This window comes from Falco biarmicus, chromosome 7 (genome assembly GCF_023638135.1).
Source record: "Falco biarmicus isolate bFalBia1 chromosome 7, bFalBia1.pri, whole genome shotgun sequence".
In the NCBI taxonomy this organism is placed as follows: Eukaryota; Metazoa; Chordata; class Aves; order Falconiformes; family Falconidae; genus Falco; species Falco biarmicus.
The window spans coordinates 20,880,167-20,899,527 of NC_079294.1; the positions used below are offsets into that span (position 1 = coordinate 20,880,167).

General features: G+C 41.0%; 1 protein-coding gene across 3 annotated transcripts; it reads right to left on the reverse strand.

Moving 5' to 3' along the window:
- Positions 1–164: 164 nt before the first annotated feature.
- LOC130152176 (serine/arginine-rich splicing factor 5-like) lies at positions 165–17,031 on the reverse strand. 3 transcript variants are annotated; one of them, XM_056345243.1, is made up of 8 exons: positions 16,875–17,031; positions 14,355–14,493; positions 10,744–10,814; positions 9,899–9,985; positions 7,515–7,584; positions 3,607–3,680; positions 2,541–2,651; positions 165–1,669 (listed from the first exon to the last, which is right to left on the reverse strand). In XM_056345243.1, exons 2-8 carry the CDS (start codon positions 14,478–14,480, stop codon positions 1,387–1,389), a joined length of 822 nt encoding a protein of 273 aa, XP_056201218.1. In that variant the 5' UTR covers positions 14,481–14,493; positions 16,875–17,031; the 3' UTR covers positions 165–1,386. The 3 variants fall into 3 exon arrangements, with proteins under 3 accessions (XP_056201218.1, XP_056201217.1, XP_056201219.1); XM_056345242.1 differs by having other exon boundaries at positions 7,515–7,587; XM_056345244.1 differs by lacking the exons at positions 165–1,669; positions 2,541–2,651; positions 3,607–3,680 and adding an exon at positions 4,354–4,665.
- Positions 17,032–19,361: the final 2,330 nt, after the last annotated feature.

The window sequence follows — 19,361 nt, forward strand, 5'->3', positions numbered from 1 at the left end:
GTCAGCTTCTGGTTACTTACATGTTGTAATTGGTTTCTAGTTTACATTTTGCTTGCTTCTATTGTATTATCAGTACACGGTCAAATAAATTTCCCTGTGATGGTTTCCAAGATTGTATGACGTGAACAACAGCAACAGTAACATTACTAAACAAAACTGCAAAATAAGCCAGAAAAAGTTTTTATTTTAATTAGGAATGGTACATTTAAACACATGTAAGACTTTGGGATTAATTTACATATTTTTCCAAAAATGTTTCCCTTGATGATACAGAAGTTAAAAAAAATTATCTAATTCCAAACGATAAGAACAAACAGTACTTGCAGCGGAAATTTCTATTAATCAAAACAACTGTGCATTCAGGAGATTTAAAGAAATTACCCTCTTTACGCTTTACCATGATTCACTTTTCCTGTCACAACCGACTACACTTTTCCTGGGATTTTTTTGTTGCTGTCATTACTAAAATAACCTTCCTTTCCATCAAGACTATTGCTAGTCATACACACATTATTCAATATCATACTTTTGGGTATGAAAGCTATGTCACTTTATAAACATCAAAAACATGGACATGCATATTGACATTTCTGTGCAGTTTTATGGAGTCACTTGTCAAATAAGGCCTCTACATACAATACCACATACTACTGAATTACTGGAAAATTATTATAATGGATTCCCAATAATCCTGATATCTGGATGGTACATCTCATTTTAACAGGAAATTCCAGCTTCCATTACTGCTTAACATTATATTGATTCACTATCCAAATGAGTAATATTCAACTAACCAATGTGTATTCCTGAAAGTCTGTTGCAAATTAAGCATATTATCAAGGTAATTTAAAGCTGGAACTTAAACAGCCTGTTAAGCCAAGCAATGGGGAGAAAAAGTGAACTCTAAATTCAGCTGGTCCATCCATTCTCACAGAAAAGTAGCCACAGAACCTTAAAGGAATAAAATCTATACTTCCTGTTCTCAGATTTAATACCAAGGACAAAAGCTAACGTAGTATTTTGGAAGTCAAAGGCCTTTGGAGGTGGAGGGGGAAGTGAGGGGCAAGAGAGGGAGAAAGCAGCATATTGTCTCATCCCATTACCTCAGCATTATGTGTACATAATGTATCTATGATAGAAATGTTTACTAATAGCAGGGGAAAAAAGTAAAAAAGACTTCCCACTCCAGACTTCACTGAAAGGAGAAAGCTGACAGCCCCTCCTCACAGAGATGGCCTACTTGATGACAGGCACTTTGGCAATGTAAGAGGAGGTTACCCTTTCATCATGTTAACTCTTCCCCTCCCAGTTCTCATGTAAAATTTGTCTCAAGTCTTCAAGAAACTTGAGTCAAATTAAATGCATTAATACATCTCTAAGAGCAGGTTAACTACGGCTATGAGTAGAGCTCGATCTAGAACGAGATTTTCTTTTAGACGAAGAGGGAGATGGGGAAGCTAGCAAGCTGGAGCGGTGGCTCTTCTGGGAGTAACTCTTTTTAGGTGTACGACTGCGAGAACGAGATCGGGACCGGGATCGGGACCGGGATCGAGAGCGAGACCTGGACCTTGATCTTGACCTGGACCTGGACCGGCTGTCTGATCTGGAAGATCCTGTAGACCTGGACCGGCTGCGAGATCTTGAGTAACTCCTTGATCGAGATCTGCTTCTAGAGAAACACAGTACAAAGCTACAAAGCTGTAGTCTCACCTCCTAGTAGATTTAAAGTACTCAAGTTCTCAACTATTTTGCAGGCACAGCACATCCATCTGAACATCTGAATGTGCTATGCACAGCACTCTGTTATTTGAGAGTACTGCTAGATTGCTGTTTTCCTCCATCACAACAGTATCTTCTTAGGCCAAGGCCAGCAGAAACTGCTAGCCTTGACATTCTTTGCTAGCTTGGCAAAATATGAACTGCCTAATAAAAGATGCATTCCCCTCCCCCTGCCAGGAGGAGACAAAAAAATGTTTAGCCAGTTTTCAAGAAAAGTACAGAAATGAAAATTCATACTGGTGCTATTTTTTCTCTCTAGAAACACCCATGTAAATTAGTTAGGGTTTCTTTCAAGACTCTAGAAAAAGTCCCTAAAGGCATGGAACACCAGCACACTTCAGGGTGTAAGAGTTTAACACCTCCTCTAGTCATCTGTCCATTTTGTCATGAAAAGAAAGGGATTTATTTTTGAAAGACAATGAAAGAACAGCAGCTAAACAGGTTTTTTTAATGACTAAATGGCAGAACTACTTTAGGAATAATGAAAACAATCTATTTTATTCATAGTTTTTTAAAAGTCCTTTCATTCAAATATAAAATTTTATTTTTAAAGAAACCCACCTCCTTACTCTCATCCAAAAATGTTCTATTTATTCTGGTTTTAGCAAGTTAGTTCTTATCTAAATCTATTTACACTGCTAGAAAGTGGTTCTGTGCTGCGGTATTTAGCTTAGGGGCAAAGAATTAGGTAATAAAACTTAGGCATTGATACTACTGAAATCCATGCCCTCAGCAGAATTTTATCAGATCAGGTGACATACCTGTGCCTTCTGTGATCTTCAGTCAGTTTAATTCTGCGCCCATTCAGCTCAGTGCCATCCAGTTTTTCCAATGCACTCTTCATATCACTATAAGATGCAAATTCCACAACCCTATATATACATACCATCAGGAAAAAAAGAAAAAGTTTCAGAGAAACTGAAAAAGAAGAACAACTTTGGGCCTTTTTCAATCTGTTTATTCACAGCTTGATGTTTTATCTTCTCAAAGCTAATTTTTAACTTGGTTAACAGGAAAGTATGACACTAACAGTCCTAGCCTTTCAAACATTACAAGCACGCTCATCTGCAATGAGATGGAGAAAACGCAGGAAGCTACACAAACCTGCACCAGCTGAGGAAGTATCTTTCAGTCCTCTACTAAACTGCATTCTAAAGTGTCCAAGAAACAAAAACTTGGAGACTCTCCTGCCCTACTGACATTTTTAATAGTGAATAGAAAAATCCCATGGGTTTAGGGTTTTTTTTCCCTAAAAAAAAGTATATGTAAGTTGCATTTGCTCGCATTGGCCCTAGAGCACTCTTGCCAGCACAGCCACTCTGTTCATATTTCCCTCTCTCCTGCTTCTCTGCAGCAGTTTTGTAGTCTGCAGAATTAAGAATTGTAGAGAAGGCAACTAGGTGTTCCCTACTGGTTACATTCATTTCCTCTGACTTTGACTGTTGAACCAGTGCAAAGCAGCCACACACAGGAGGTATTTTAGCCTCAGGAGTCAGATCATAAATGATTATACATATCAAAGTTAAAGACAGCAGAACTCAACTGTTGGAAGTTACCCTCCCTTCCCTTCCTGCTTTGACAATTTTTTTTTCTTTTTTAAGAAACATTCTACTTTGACACACTGCAGAAACTGAGTTCAATACCACTTCTGAACTCCTACTTACTGACAGTTTGGAGTTTTTTGTTTTGTTGTTTGTTTTTAAATTGGAAAAAATTCAGCATCTAAGCCACACCATAGATTCGTGTTTCATTTACTTTATATTGCCAAGATAATCTTCCTTCAACAGTTTCAGTTATCATACAGGTATAGGCATAAAATGAACTTACCCTTCATTCCTGTTGTTTCTGTGTGCATCCACATAGGTCACCTCCCCTGCTTTTCTCATGACATCTTTCAAGTCCTGCAGCAGAAGTTAACATTTTAGTCTTAAACAGGACACAAATGAGTCCAGCTAGTAATACCCCCCCCCGAAAACTTTCTCTGCTAAAACCGCTTAATGCTTTTGTATTTATATATATCTAAAAACATGTATGATTTCAAAAAAAGTTTCTGAAAAAGCCTATGTAACAGCAGCTGCATATAGAAAGGATCCCTCATTTTTACAACTGCAGTGAATAAAATATTGCTTTTAAAATAATGCTGCATCCCAAAACCATCTATTATGAAAACACAATGCAATACTTTAAATACCTACATATGCACTGAGATCAGAACTATAACAGATGAAAAGCAACATAGTATTAAATTAAGATTTTCATGACTAAACCCCCAGTTAAATGACAGTCCCACATACATAGACAAATTCATTCTATATGCTCACCTCCCCCAACTTCACCGCAAAAATTAAAAGCAAAAAGGTATAATTACTACATAAACAATATTTTTACATAGGGAAATTTTTTTCTTATATTTCACTTGGAATATCTGTCACACTACAGTGCTACATCAGTAGACACCCTTGTATTTAACTTAATAGAGGCTAAAGACACAGACACTGTAACATTACTTGCTCAGCAATAGGATAAAGTACAAACAAATAATGCAAAAGGCCACTAAAAAGCTAAACATTTGTGTAAGTTAAAGCAGTACTTTTACCAAACACTATCTGGTATTTTATAATCCCAGACTACTTACCGCAACATGCCACAAGTGGCAGATGATATAAGAAGGTACCTTAAGCAAAGAGTTGCTTGTCCAATACCTAGCTGGCCAAGAGGAACTCTCTTACATGAGAAAGGCAGAGTGATGGCTCATAGCAATATGCTTCACGGAGGTACCAGAGGCCCTGAAAGCACTGGACATAGTCTCCAGTCTCCAGAAGTGGCTAAAGAACCCGAGGATGATCTGTGCTAGCCAATCGAGATCAAACCCAGGCAAACCAAGATCTAGATCGCCAAAAAACAGGAGTGTCATAGGAACCAAAAAGAAAATTCAGAACAGGCCAAACCCTAGAATTTCAGCCACTAGAAAACCCCCAAATCTTTGGTTCTTTTTCCTCCACACAAGAAAAATGAGGGTTAACCAAATCAAGGTTGTTAGAAGAGGTTCAAAATGCACTTGGTTAGACATATGCTTGAGGAAGAAAAGACTATGAAACAAAAAGCCAAGAAAAACTTAAGAACATTTGCTACAGAATATAAGAAGGCTTAGTTTTATCTAATCTTTCAATTAAAATTAAATCGTTTTATTTTAAAAACTGGCATATGCAAACCAGTAACTATTTTCCTTGTTTCACGTGTGCTTAACACAAAGAAACCTTAATAGCAAACGAAAAATGGGCCCTACAGTACCATTAAAAGTAACACTTCAGTCTCGGCATGTTTATCCTAATTCAGAGATGAAGAATAAAATTTGGGCTCTGCTAAAGTCAATGACAACTTAACCAGACCAGGACTGGTAAATCAAAAGGAAGTTAGAAAATGTTAACCTACATAAATATTTTCTATTTCAGTAACTTTAGGCTTTAAAACTGAACCCCCCACAGACTTGCCACACTATACTCTGAATCCTAAGGATCATCATCACCAAATATAATTTGTAACAGTAATGTCAACACAAGTAAGGTGCCAACGTTATTGCTTAAAAGACCGTAAGTGTGCATGTGTTATAAAATCTCAGAGTAGTTGCTATTATTAGGGGAATGTTTTAAAGTTAACTGGTTTTACTTTATCAGTGGAAGAGTCAAATTTTATCCTAAGGTTCCTGTTCTGGTTCACCTTAAACAGCAAAAGAATACCCTGCTGTCCTTAACAGAAAAAGAAAATAAGGTGTAGGACAATCATAAATAGGAAAAACAGAAATTAAAAATTACACCTTGATGTAACACAGATCTACTTTTCCCAACAGCTTGAAAATTTACAGATTCTGAAAAACTAATGAGGGTGGTTGGAAAGCTCTAAACACACAGAAATACGTTTGCTAAAATAAGGAGAATTCTGGCAGTTTGTCTACTTAGATATGAGCTTATAAATGAGCAATAATAGTCAACAACATGAAGAAACTGATCTGAATACAGATTTTATTTGTGGTTGGTTGTTTTGTTAGTTTTTTTTTAAAATATCCCAACACAATACCTCTTAAAGGAGACAAGTTATCAAAGCATGGGGATCTGCACACATACAAGATGAAATTATGCATGTAAGTTGAAAGCAAGGTTCCATATCAATCGTGCTTGCCAGAAGCTCAGGGATAAGAAAGGAAGAACAATGCCACTACTGTTAACATATTGGCTATTTTAATCTGTGGTGTAAGTAGCATAGTTAAAAGCAGTTAAAACACTGTAGTCAGTATCAAAGCAGTACAGCTTCAAAACTAAATGAGGCTTGTGTATGGATGTTAGCTTCAAATGATTTCTATTTAGGCAGGTATCAAGAAGTAACGTCTCTTACGCTAACTTAGCATATATTTAAAAGAGTCATATTAAAACATTTAATTAGAATCCTAAAGATTCATCGGTATGAAATCTGAATTGGGTGGGCTTCAGTCTAAAATGGTAAGTACACATAAAGCCATTATAAATATTGACAAGTAAAAGAATTTTACAGAAACAATTTTTTCCCCCCAAGTTATGAATTTAATGCTGAACATCCCTATAGGATTTATTCTCCTTAACATTCCATTCTAGCTTACTTCTCTGGTTCCTACTGTCGTTTCTAAGCACTGTGTATTATAACAATCTCTTCATAAACATAACTGCGTAGCATACTCGGAAGACATTGAGATGAAATCCAGTTGCTCATCACCAACTCAGAAGCTGTTTTTTTAGTTATTCAATAATTAACACAACTGTACAATTACGAACCTTTTGAACCTGTCATGCAGAAAGTAAACAAACCTAGTTCAACTGTTTATCTGCATGGACTGTACCCAAGCTCTTATGGAACACATCAGCGGAGCTCCGGGCAAGGCAAACAGCCTCCTCACACGAATTTAGCTGCAAGACCAAGGCTTTGAACATTCATGATGTTCCACTGCATCTTTCAGTACACTAATTAAAGTATCTTTATTCAAAGAATACAAAGGTTAACGAACAAGACTAAACTCCACTATTCACTCAGCTCTTGTAAAAGCATCTATTGCTATGCCCTTAAAAAGTAAACTTTCTGTAGACTGTATACTATGTAGAACACAACTAAAGGAATTGATTATATAGTTATTCTGTTACAAGCCAGCTAAAAATTAGCAAAACCTTAGCAAGGGGTGTGGAGAGAAAAAAAAAAAAAAAAAAAAAAAAAAAGATGGCAAGAAAGCTTCAAAAGACAATTATTTAAAGTTTGGGGTTTTTAGAAAATACCTACAGTAAGCTTTCTTGTCACAAAAATATTTTGCAAAACATAAGAAAAGACTGTAAATTTCACTCAAAACAAAGGCATGCACTTCCAGTTTTAACAATCCAAAAAGGATGACAATCTGAATGGATGCTGTGCTTCAATAATTTAGAAACAATCTACAGCATTCAAAAGTTTTATCAGCTGGTAAACACAAGTAAGCAAGAATCAGTTCCCAACTACAAAATCTAGTTATACAACTATCTGCACAGCTGTGAAACAAAAGACTCCTTTAAGCTTTTAAGCATTCAAATGCTAATTTTTAGCAATCACTTAAGCTTTTTTGCTTATTTTTTATTCATATTAAATATTTATGATGGCTTTATTAAGAAACCAGGCTGACAGCAGTCTTACTTCCAAGGCAGGAAAATAAGGTATAAAAAAATGAAGTTAAGAGGTTAACTCACCTGCCAGCTGATACGGGATGAAAGGTTTTCAACTATGATCCTGTGTTCAGTACGAACAGGAGGTCCATACCTGCTAGAAGCATTCAGAGGAGAAAAAAGGGAGAAAAAGTCTCCAGCGTAAGGAATTTAGAACTTAGGAGATCTGATGTTTTCTATAATTTGCTGAGAGATTTAAGTATTTTCCTTGTTGCTGGTCTGCAGATTGGATTCTCCCTACTCAAGATATATTTAGGACTCCGCTACAAGAAGAGAGCTGCTACAAGGGGATTAAAAGGAATTCTGACGAAGAACTTTGTATGAAGGCAGCCAGTATAGCTGCCATTTTTAATAGATACACTGAAATAAGTGCCTAGCAAAATGAAAATAATGTAAAGAGAATTATTTTAACTTTGGTGTTTGATAGGCTTGGCTCACACATCTGGTTTTGGAGAATATTAATGTAAAGGGCAATTATTAATTTTTTTTTTTTAGTTGGTAGGGTAAATTCTGCTTCACGTCAGAGATGGAAGGCACAATTTAAAAGCATCTTAGTTCATGCTTCTAAATTCCAAATCACTTGTTAGTATTTATAAATGTCACCATGACCTATATGAGGTTATTTTTGTGGGTAAAAATACTTTTATTTTAGTAAAATGAGAGCTAGATAACTGTTTTTCCTGAAGTAACTGTGGCAATTTACAGTTCCTGAATGAAAGCTGATGCTTTTTACTTAACCAAAAATTAAAAAGACCCTCTCAAAAAGGAAAATGTGGCTTGAAAGTGTTCATACGGAAAAGTAAGGCATCTGGAAAGAACACTGCCCTTGCACGTCATTTCTGTTCCCAATCCTAGTCATTCTGAATCCAAAGGGATCTGAGAACTATGGAAAAAGGTATACCAGCCTTTAAATAAATAACGCAGGATTCTAACAATGGCACTATTTATATTACTACAAAAAGATTCAAGAATCATGAACACTGACCTTACAGAAAATTATTCTCATCTTCTCCTCCCACAGAAACATAATCCTAAATTGTGCGTATTGATTTGTACACTGAAGCATAGGCAATTTCATTTCAGTGCATACCTCAAAGTGTCCCAATTTTTTTCAGAACATCCAGATCTTCCGGGCATTTAAAGAGGTCCCACAGTCCCAAAACTGGCAGGCTGAGTCTCATTTTTCCATTATTGCAAACCGCAGTCTCTTCCTGTCTGGCATCGGCAGTCTGACGTCATGAACATGACTACAACGTCAGATGCCCACGACCTTCAATCACACTTCCTACTTTAAAAGTCCACTTTTAGCCTGGACCTCGGACCAATTATACCGCATCAAGGTTACTGCCACTAAAGAAAAAATAATCTAATTAGCATACTTGCATATGCAAATTAGATGTTCCAGACACTGGTTTGTAACCGGCAGCAATTCTGACCTTGAAACAAACGCAGAGGTTTATGTCAGTTAAGTCTTCATCTTTCTTCCAAACTCTGCTCTGCATAGGCCACAGCTATAAATGTTTCTACAGAGTAAAATATTCCATACATACTTGTTTCACACAGGCAGATACCAAGTACAAAGGTGTAATGTGTAGTTCCTTGGCAGAACATGTGCAAATCTGCAGAACTTTCACAAACTCTGCTGCAAGTTCACACAGTGTTCACCACTGGCTCAAATCCCTGAAAGTGAACAACTGCACAAACACTGTATGTCCACTACAGGTATTCTAGATAGGAGCTATGTCCTGTTTTTCAGATTCCATTGTCAGACAGAGGCTCTCCATCAGCAAGACATCTGTTCAGTCAGCAAACTTAAGTCAATTGGTATTTAAACACTTCTGCATGTGCTAGTATCTTGTGCCCTAGCACTGTCTCTCAAATACAGTTCTTTTGTATGCTGTGCTGAAGTAAGCATTTTGATAACCATACAACTGGAAATGTGAAAGCTTGGTTAGACAGTAAATATCTTGAACTACTACTCTATAATAATTCTACTTAGCCTGTAAGCTCAGTTTAATGCCAAAAGCCTCAACAAAGAAGCTCTGGTATCTTTCTTGATTTAGGGTCAAAAACAGCCAATCCAACTGCAGCACTACTCCTTCACACCACTTACACAACAGTAGGAAGCAAGACCAATGTAGTGCCTACAACATGGAGAGGGAGCATTTTATAATGGGTTTATGAACCTCTGTGAGCCAGTTAAACTGCTTTTAAATCCACATTCTCCTCAGGCAGAGGAGGTAAATGATAGTAATGGACCTCCAAGGTTTGAGAACATGAAAGTTCTTTCGTGAAGCTATAGAAGGAAACAGAGCTGGATCCCTAACTCCAGCCACAAGAAGAAAACAGTATTTCAGTACAGTTCTTCAGCTACTGAGTTTGTAAGACACAGAGTCCAGACCACTTACCTAGATCCACTCTGCGACTGGTAATAACTGAACCGTTGTGGGAATCTGCCCCTTCCCCTTCGGGCTCGAGCATGCTCAATTGTAACCCTTATGATAGGAACAAAAAAACAAACAAAAAACCCCACAAACTTTGTTTGACACTGACATACATCTTTTGCAACTGGAAGCACACATGCACAAACAAGAATTACTTTGCCCTTGCAAATAATGATTTATAACAGAGTCACTGGCGTTTCTTAAAGAGCCAGAGCAGTGGTATTCTCTTGTCTCAAATCATCATGAGTCTGTAATTCAGACTGAAACAATTAAATTTGCTCAACCAGAGCCCAAGAGTAATCACTAGTAATCAGAGGGAAAAGAGTACCAAAATGATTAACAACAACCTACTGACCAAAAACCAGCTCCCACAATCGAAATACAAGTTACTCTAACATGCAACCAGTACAGTCCACATTGTTGCAAACTGAAGGGCAACGTTCCAAATGATGAGAAGCTAGCATCACCTTATTTTCTGAAGTCAACAGACAGATAAGTAATAGATATATAAGTTTAATTCACTTTTACTAACATTTCTAGTGACAAGACCTTGAGTTAGCTTTGAAGGAGAAGTAAGTGCCACTGGAAAAAACAGTGAGCCCTGCTCCAAACCACCCCTCCTCCAGCCATGTCTTTGTGCCTCATATAAGCCTGCAGCCAGGATCCCAATGAATCCCTTTAGATAAAGTTATGAACACTGTATCCCACCCCTGAGCCACAAGAAACATGTCACAGCACAAGCTAATGCATTGTATTTAGATGCAAAGCACTTTTGCTGTTCTTAAGGGAAGTTACAGTATCATGCTTACCTTTCATCACACAACTCTTTACCATTTAGTTCATAAATTGCATCATCAGCATCCCGGTGGTCTTCAAATTCCTAGAAAGAAAATAGGAATAAGAAAGTATTTTCCATCATATGGAAATTTTCCATCCATTCAAATGTCAAAACACATTTTCTTTATAAATTTTACATTTCTGCAGCAACAGCCAGAACACTGAACAAGGAAGTAGATTCCATTTATGACTGAAAAGCCAAGATGTTCCCGTTGACGACCATTTCTTCTCCTTCCACCCTGCAAACTCCTTTTGCCTCCCTCCATTGTTTCAGTTTAACTATTTCCAGGACCTACACAGAAAAATTACCTGGTTTATTACAGAAATGTTTAAAATACTTTTCGTGAGAGAGGTGGGGAAGTTACTTCAAGGTGTACAGTTTAAAACACAGGCCTACATACAGGAAAAGCCTGTACAACACTACAAGCTGACCAACTGCAAACAAGAGCATGAGAGCTGTGCACTCCCAAACTTTTTAGAGACTTCTGGGCTGATTTAATTCTTACTGAATTGCCAAAGAGAGTAAACCAGAAAAAAAACCCTTCCTATTTTTTTTCTGAGCTAATTCAGCTCACTAGTCTGGCAAAAAGGTGCCTGAGTAAGGAAAGTAAGAAACAGACACCCCTCTTCAGAGTAGCACTGGCCACCTGTGGGTCTGGATCACCTATAATATGCAATTCCATATACTGTTGCAACAGAATCTGTCACCTTGCTTTTGGCAGCAATGCTGCCTCAGTCAGCCAGAGTAGCCTCTGCCCACTACCCAGCCCACTGATTCTTGGCAAAGCTGTTTGTACAGCTCTGCAGGAAACTAGGTCAAGAAACATCCAGAGGAAAAACAGCAGACTTTGTGCAGGAGGTGGGGTGAAAAAGAAGCGTTACTTTTCAACGAGATCAGCTACCCAGGTAGGTTCATTATGTGGCTGAACAACCATGGTAACACCATGTGAGGCAAGAGGAGAAAGGAAAAAAAGTAAGCAGTGGGAACAAGCAGCTGGGTAGGGACTGCTTGAACCAACAGTGTGGATGGAGAGGAAAAAAAAAGTGGAACTGCAGTTTGAGAGCAATGAACAACAGAGAAGAAGCTTCTCAAGTTGAAGAAAGTGTTTGCATAACTATAAACAGCTTTTCAGAAGCAATACTGGCTTAAGCAACCTACCCCTGTCTGCACTGAAATCTGTTTCACTATGAAGTGAAACATCACACATCCTTGCATGATGCAGATATTACCTTGAGAAAATTAATTTAGGCCCAGCATTTAAGAGTAGCAATAGTTAGCATCTACAACTCCCCTGATTTCAGCTAGTTTCTAACAAACTGAACATCTGCAAGTCTATCTAGCTTTACATACTAGCTTTATGGTCTGAAGTTTGAAAATATTCTGCAATAAAGTCCACAAAATTTAAGTAAATATAGTTAGTTTCAAAGATCAAGCAGTGATTTCAATCAGGCACAATGAAACATGCTTTTGACATTACAACAATGTTCAATCAGAATAACTTGATTAATAGGGTTTTTAAATACGTATTTTAAATAAAAAAAACAAAGATGAACTGACAGCCCATGACAAGTGAGGTACCACAAAGGATAATGCTATTCAATGTATTTATAAATGATCTAGATGACAGAACTGAGTGCACTCTCACCAATTTTGTGGCTGACACCAATGTGGGAGGAGAAATAGATATACCAGAAGCGTATCTATTTAAGTAAAAAACACAGACAGACCTTGATAGGTTGAAAGATTTTATCAACAAGAAGCGCAAATTTTAACAAAAGAGAAATATGAAATCCTGCAGCTGGGATCGAATAAACCTAAGCAGCTGAACACGCTGGGTTCTGAGTAGCTGGAGCGTAGCTCTGCTGAAAAAGACATGGACAATCCTTGTGGAGAGTCAGCTAAGCATGAGTCAGCAGTGCGGCCTTGCTGCAATGAAAGCAAACTGCATCCTGGGCTGTTATCAGGAACAGTACAGCCCGCAGACCAAGGGATGTGATTATTCCACCCTATTTGGCATTTGTTAGGCCACACCTGGAACACTGTGTCCAGTTTTGATCCCTCCAGCTCAAGGAAGACATTGAAAAACTGGAGTGGGACCAGCAGAGGGTCATCAAAACCGATCAGAAGGTTGGAGAACAAAGAAAGGTCGAGTGTGCCGTGTCTGCTCAGCCTGAAGAAAAGGCAGCTCAAAGGGGGTCCAGTTAAAAGTCTTCCAAAACCTAAACAGTTACAGAGATGATGGAAGTACTCTCCTCATGTAGGGGCACAGCGACAGGATGACAGGTGAAGGGGCAAGTGAAGTTTTGTTCAGATGTAAGGAAAAAAATTCTTCATCATGAGAACAATTATTTTTTTTTTTTTTTAGACACAGTTATGGGACAATTATTCAAGCCTGTTAGTGAGCTTTGAAAGAAAACGCTTCTGCCTAGGAACTGGAGAAGAGGAGGGAGGGTTTGGTGACTCATGTACCAGAGCTGAACAGAAGTTATGCCTGAATGAGTCAACAGCCCTACCCAAGAAAAGAAGAGGAATGCTCAGAGAAAGGCCATTGAGAAACAGCAGCAATGGGAAAGGATACACTAACTAAATGCAGGTCCATGTCTAGATCGGCCGTGTACCTTCAGACTTTAAGAGGCAGGTATTTACCTACTGCAGTCAGCAAGAAGTAGCTCATACTGCAGGGCAATGAGGAACTGGCTCATGTAGGAGTCAATACTCTTATGAAACCAAAGTAGGCAAAGCTTGTGGTTTTGTTCTTTTCCCACAGCTTCACCCAAGGATTGATCTTGGCAGAACAAATGACATGTAAGCCTGCCATAGGCTGCCCTGTGAGGGCAGTATCAACCTTTCCAGTTTGAACTCTGTGCTGCAGAACAGATAATTCTCAGTTCTCAGGAGAAAATAGTTAAGAAACAGGTTGATCAACTTGGGAACCTGTAAAAATCTGGACAACGGTTTAGGAGCACAGAGCTCTAGAAAGCAGTGGTAGGAAACTAAGATCCAATGAACTGTGTGTGCATTTCATTTAACAGTCTAACAGACCCATAGGCCCTGTGAACATATATTGATGGTGAATAAGCCTAAGTTTAGCTGCACAAGAGTTAAAAGCTGTGCTGCTTAAATCCAACAACAAGCACCTATTACACCTGTTGCCTCAGCCAGCTCTTTGCTCTTATGTCAGGCCATTATTTCGAGATACAACCAAGCTGAGCAGGAGTGAGAAAGGAAGATAAGTGGTTCTTATAAACTTTTCTGCAGGTTAAGTCTTTGTCAAGTTTTGTAATGCTATAACAGGGTATTTATACTGTCTTCAGAAATAAGGGATAAAATTTAAATCCATGGAGGACTATGATCAGAAAATGTATTTAATGTACCTAGAATATTACCAAGATTTTGAGCAAAACCTGGCTAAAACCAGGTAAAACTATAATCCCAACATCTGAAAAGCAGTCTGAAATGTGTATTAATATTTGCCATTTCCCACTGCAACTATTATTCTCTTAAAGACCCTCCCTTCCTTGACATCAGCCTAGCAAGAATAGTACCTGCAAGCAAAAGAAAGGAAAATAAAGTATTACTTACCACAAATCCAAATCCGTTTTTTAGATGGATTTCTCGTATGCGTCCATATCCTTTGAAAAATTTCTCCACATCCCGCTCCCGAGCGCGTGAGCTTAGGTGTCCAACAAAGACACGGCAGCCACTCATCTTAAGGTTGATGCTAAGAAAGAAAACAGCACTGTTTATCAGATTAACCAACTTAAAATAGGGTGATTAAGATCACTTCTGTATCTCAGAAAACTTGGTTAAACAGGATTTGATTTTATTGTCCTCCCAGTATATATATTACAAACCCAATTCTCTATAGCCAGATAAGTGAGAAAATCCTGTCTTACTGACTTCTAGCAGAACCTACACAAACTCTCAGCTTTGTCTTTTTTAGTCATGTAATTTAAAGACTTAATGCATCTGAAATTATGTTTTTTGTTTGCTGTTAAGACTAACAAGGCTTTTGTATCACAGAGCATGATAAAAACCACTCTATAAGCTCCAAGATACTGGGTTAAGAGCAGTTAAAAAAAAACCACCACCAAAACTGTTATGCTAATCATTGGAAAAACAACATAAAACATTCTCAAACTTTTGCTTTCACCTGAAGGAATTGTTGCAATAAAAGTTGTATCAGCATCCAAAAGATAAAGAGTAGTCAGAAAATTATTTTCATTTGCACTAGCCATAAAATACCTTATTTTGACAGTCTATCAAGTTATGAAGAAGAAACATTTTGTTATTGTGATATTTCAACAAAGGCAAAACCAAAGGCTATTTTGGACGTTCGGATTTTCAAAACTATCTACTGATCCAGGATACATACTCTGAGATATTTTATGGAAGCTCCAATGTTTACCTTGAGTATGTAATTATTTTTTTTTTCAGTTTATGTGATTTAGAAATTTTAAAGTTCTTGTAACTGGAAAATATTAACTATTAGGCTCAGTGAGCTTGCTGTCACACAAAACCCAAAGAATCCAAGCTCTAAGGAATTGAAACACAACGTGATCTTAAATTACAATACTGGATTGCAAAGCAGATACAGTAAACAGACAACATATCAGGTCAGCTGTGAAAGTAATTCAAGACAATTTGAATACAGTATTTTGAATTAGTGTGATTTAACTTCTGTGTTAACACCCACTAGGTTTCTATTGATCAACTTCTTTATTCAGGCCCACTGTGCCACTAGAAAAGTGCCAGAACTTCAGAAGACAGTGTATAGGGCTTCTTATGGGGCAAGGGGTAGAAGTGTGCCAGCACTTCACATCGATTAACCTAAATTGTCCCCAAACTACTACCTAAGCCAATAGCTATTGGATCACTTTCACATGAAAAGTTTTTTGTGCTTCCCCTACAAGAGCCTATGCTGCCTTCTGTAAGCACTGCCTCCTTTGTGCTCACACTTGAATTTTTATGCCCGCATGGAAATCCAGCTCAGACCGATTCAGCTCCCTCGCAGAGTTAGCTAGTCTTCCAAGGGATCGTTTCCCGGATGCATCCTCACCACACTGCCAAGGCCAGCAGTGGGTAGGTATTAAGGGAAAGACAGGCCTTTGCAGAGGAAGGCCAGACTTACATAACTACGTCCTTTAAACACTCTAAGATCAGTCACCTCGGCAACGGCACTCATTTTGGGTGCAACACAGCTCTGACAAATTAAAACGACTGTGTAACTGCTATTCAATACTTTCAGTTCTTAAGTTTTAGGAAAACAAAGTGGGAAGAAGAATCACAGATGGAAATTAACATGGGCGGATGGAATTCATTCGCAGGACGGCCTGCGAAACCGTCACAGATGCAGCATAAAACATGCAAACTATCCGTCCATGCATTATTTACTCAACCAGCTGGGAGCACAATGGATGTGATATCTGTATCGACACCCGCAAGTCGCAGAGCTTCACAACGTCGTTCCTTGCACAACGCAACCGCGGCTGCTCATCGGTGACTCACAAGACACCACATACCGGCGGAAAAGCCCTCGGGAAGCACGGCCCCGCAGCGAAAGGCCATCTGCTCGTTCGGCTTTTTAAGAAGCCGAGACGGGACGGGGCTGCGCTACACTGTCCGCCTCTCCTAGGCGGGGGGACCTCCTCCTCGGGTTCACGGCCACCGAAGCACCGGGCCGCCCAATGGCGATCGCCCCTCCGGCTCTTCGCAGCGGACGCGGAAGCTTCGTGCTCCCCATTAGGCCCCGACGGCTCCCCAGCCCTCCCTCCGAGCGGCACCGCCGGGCCCAGCCCTCCCTCCGCACCGCCACGGGGCAGCGGCGAGGCGCGCCGCCCCCCAGGGCCCGGTGCCGTCGCGCCTCGGTTACCCGCCCGCCGGCGGCCCCCCGCCGAGCGCCCGGGCCGGCAGCGCTGCGCGGCGCCAGCGAGGCCTCCGCCGGCAGCTGCCTTCCCCTCAGCGCGGCGCCGCCACAAGAAAGGCCTGGCCCGTCCCCGCCCCGCGGCAGGGCCCGGCCGCAAGAACCCCGCTCACAACTCAGCGCCCGACCCCTCCCGGGCCCCCCGCCACCGAGCGAGCCAAGGCGGGGCAGACACGCACCGTCACCGAGCGCTGAGTCCTGCGGGCCGTGAGGAAACCACTCTTCCCCGCCGCGGCGGCAATGGCTGCCGTGATCCTGCCAACGACCAACACCGCCGCGCGCCCCCAACGGATACTGCGCAACCGCCAACGCCCGACTCCAACTCCCAGCGTGCCCCGCGCAGCCCCGCCCCGCCCCGCGCGCGCCGGGAGCTGTAGGCGCTGCGGGCGGCCGGGTGGCGCCGGGCCTGGCCTGGCCTGGCCGCTCTCAGCTGGAGCGGGCGCTGCGGGGATGAGGGCTCCCGGGGAGCGGTGTCTGGCCGGGAGGAGAGGGGCGGGGGGTGGCAGGCCGCGGCCCTGTCAGGGTTAGCTGTGGGGCCGAGGCCGCCAGGTCAGGGAGAGGCCGAGGTCGCGCCTGCCGCCACCAGGCCCAGGCTGCGGGGCGGGAACGCGCTGGGAGCCAGCGCTTGGCGTGGAGCCCTCTGGAATAAACCACGCTTCTTCCCCAAGGAAGCCGTGCTGTGCCTGTGCATCCTTGGCAACCTGCTGCAGTCCCCCAGACGTTGTACTTCGTGCTGAACTGCGTGTGGCTTTTGACCAAGACATAGCAAAAAAAGGTGGTTATCAGGCTTGACAAGCGGACGAGCAAAGGCACACGGCCGAAGAGTTCATCCGGTGTTACCCGTCAGCTCAGCAGCTACAGCTCTGCTAACACAAGTTCCCTGCGGCCAGCCCTGCCTATCCAGAATTACCCGGCTTTGGATAAAATCGCAGTACTGTTACTGTCGCTGACACCAGGGGGAAACCTTGGGTGGGGAAAAGTGGCTCGCACGGAGATGCTAGGCAGCAGTTTTTCCATGCACATACAAGCAGCACGCTACTTTCTGGTTTATCAGTGTCTGAGATGAACTCATTTTAGGGAGTTCCTGCGGTGTAGTTCATGACAGTTCACAGTATGATGATCGAGATAAAAAATGTTACCTGTTTCTTCAGTATAGCATAGCTGGTAAAATCTTAATTGTCCGGATGCTTAAAATACAGCTGTAGTTTGTTTTGCCCATTTTTTCCCCTTGTCTGATAGCATTATGTCTGGATCTCCTGATTTAGCTTGGAGTAAATATCTAAGTTACGTCTGTGACATCATATGTTAGATTCAGGCATCATTCAAATTTCTTGCCATCTAAGTATTCTTTAGGATGCAGATAACCTACACATTCAACATCCATAATAAACACAATCATTTAGGTTGGAAGGGACCCATTGAGATCATCTGGTCCAGGCTCCCAAGATTGCCTGGGACTGTGTCTGATCAGCTTTTTAATGTCTCCAGAGATGGAGGCTCCACAGCCTCTCTGGTCAGCGCAATCCAGTGTCTGACCAACCTTACAGTAAAAAAGTGTTTTCTTGTGTTCACATGAAATATCATGATTTCAAATTGTCAGTGTATGCTACTGAGAAGAGCCTGGCTCCCTCCCTTGAATTCCCTCCCATCAGGTATTTATACACATTCAGACTTCACCAGGCAGAACAGTCCCAGCTCTCCCAGCCTCTCCCTGCATGAGAGATGCTCCAGTCCCACAAACGTCTTTGTGGCCCCGTGCTGGACTTGCTGCAGTAAGCCCGTATTTCTTTTGTGTTGAGGAGCACAGCAGAGGACACAATGCTCCAGGTGTAGCCTCACCAGTGCTGAGAAATCACTTCCCTTCGACCTTCCAGCAACATTCTACTTAACGCAGCCCAGGATGCTGTTGGCTTTTGCTGCAAGGCAACTGATGTGAACACTTACCGGTAAGAAAATGGAGTAATGTGACAGGTTAACAAAGGTACCTGTGGTTAAAAAAGAAAAAGTGGGTAGCTGTAGCTGGGGCAAGTATGTCTTAAACTTTGAATACAATGTCCAGTTGTAAGGCTGTTTTACATCTTTATTTGAGAAGACTGTCCAAGACACTCAAAATGGCAGCCCTGTGAGTCTTTCTATATAAATTCTGTGTAGGTAGCAGAGCTGGACTATTATAGGAGTAGCACCAGAGCCTCTGTGTGCTTGTGTGCTTGAATTGCTGCACAGGAAGCTCAGAAGCAGAAAAAAGCTCCTTAGGTGGCAGTCTTGGAATGGTACAGGAGTAATAGGGATTTGAGTTGCTGGCAATAATGAAGATAGTCATGCTGGAAGCCAAATTAAAGCTTTGTTGGTTTTATCCTGCATCTCTGCAGCCTCTGGGGTCATGTCAGTGGGGAAGAATGTGGCTGTGCATATGGAACGCAGCTCTGGCTTCTCTGGCAGTCTCTGAGCCGGGCTGGAGTCCTGCTTTTCCTTTCTTGGTTGTGGACACTCTGCATGGGTGGTAAAAGGCATGAAATATATCATTAGAAGAATCTGCAGCATTGCCTCTAGCGTGTGGGTAGTGTTTCTGGAAGCTATCGTGTGCAAAATCAACTTTCATAATAAAGCTGTATTTTAGTTTCCTCATTATTTTGGTCGCACAAAAAGATCCATCTCTCAGAAGACCG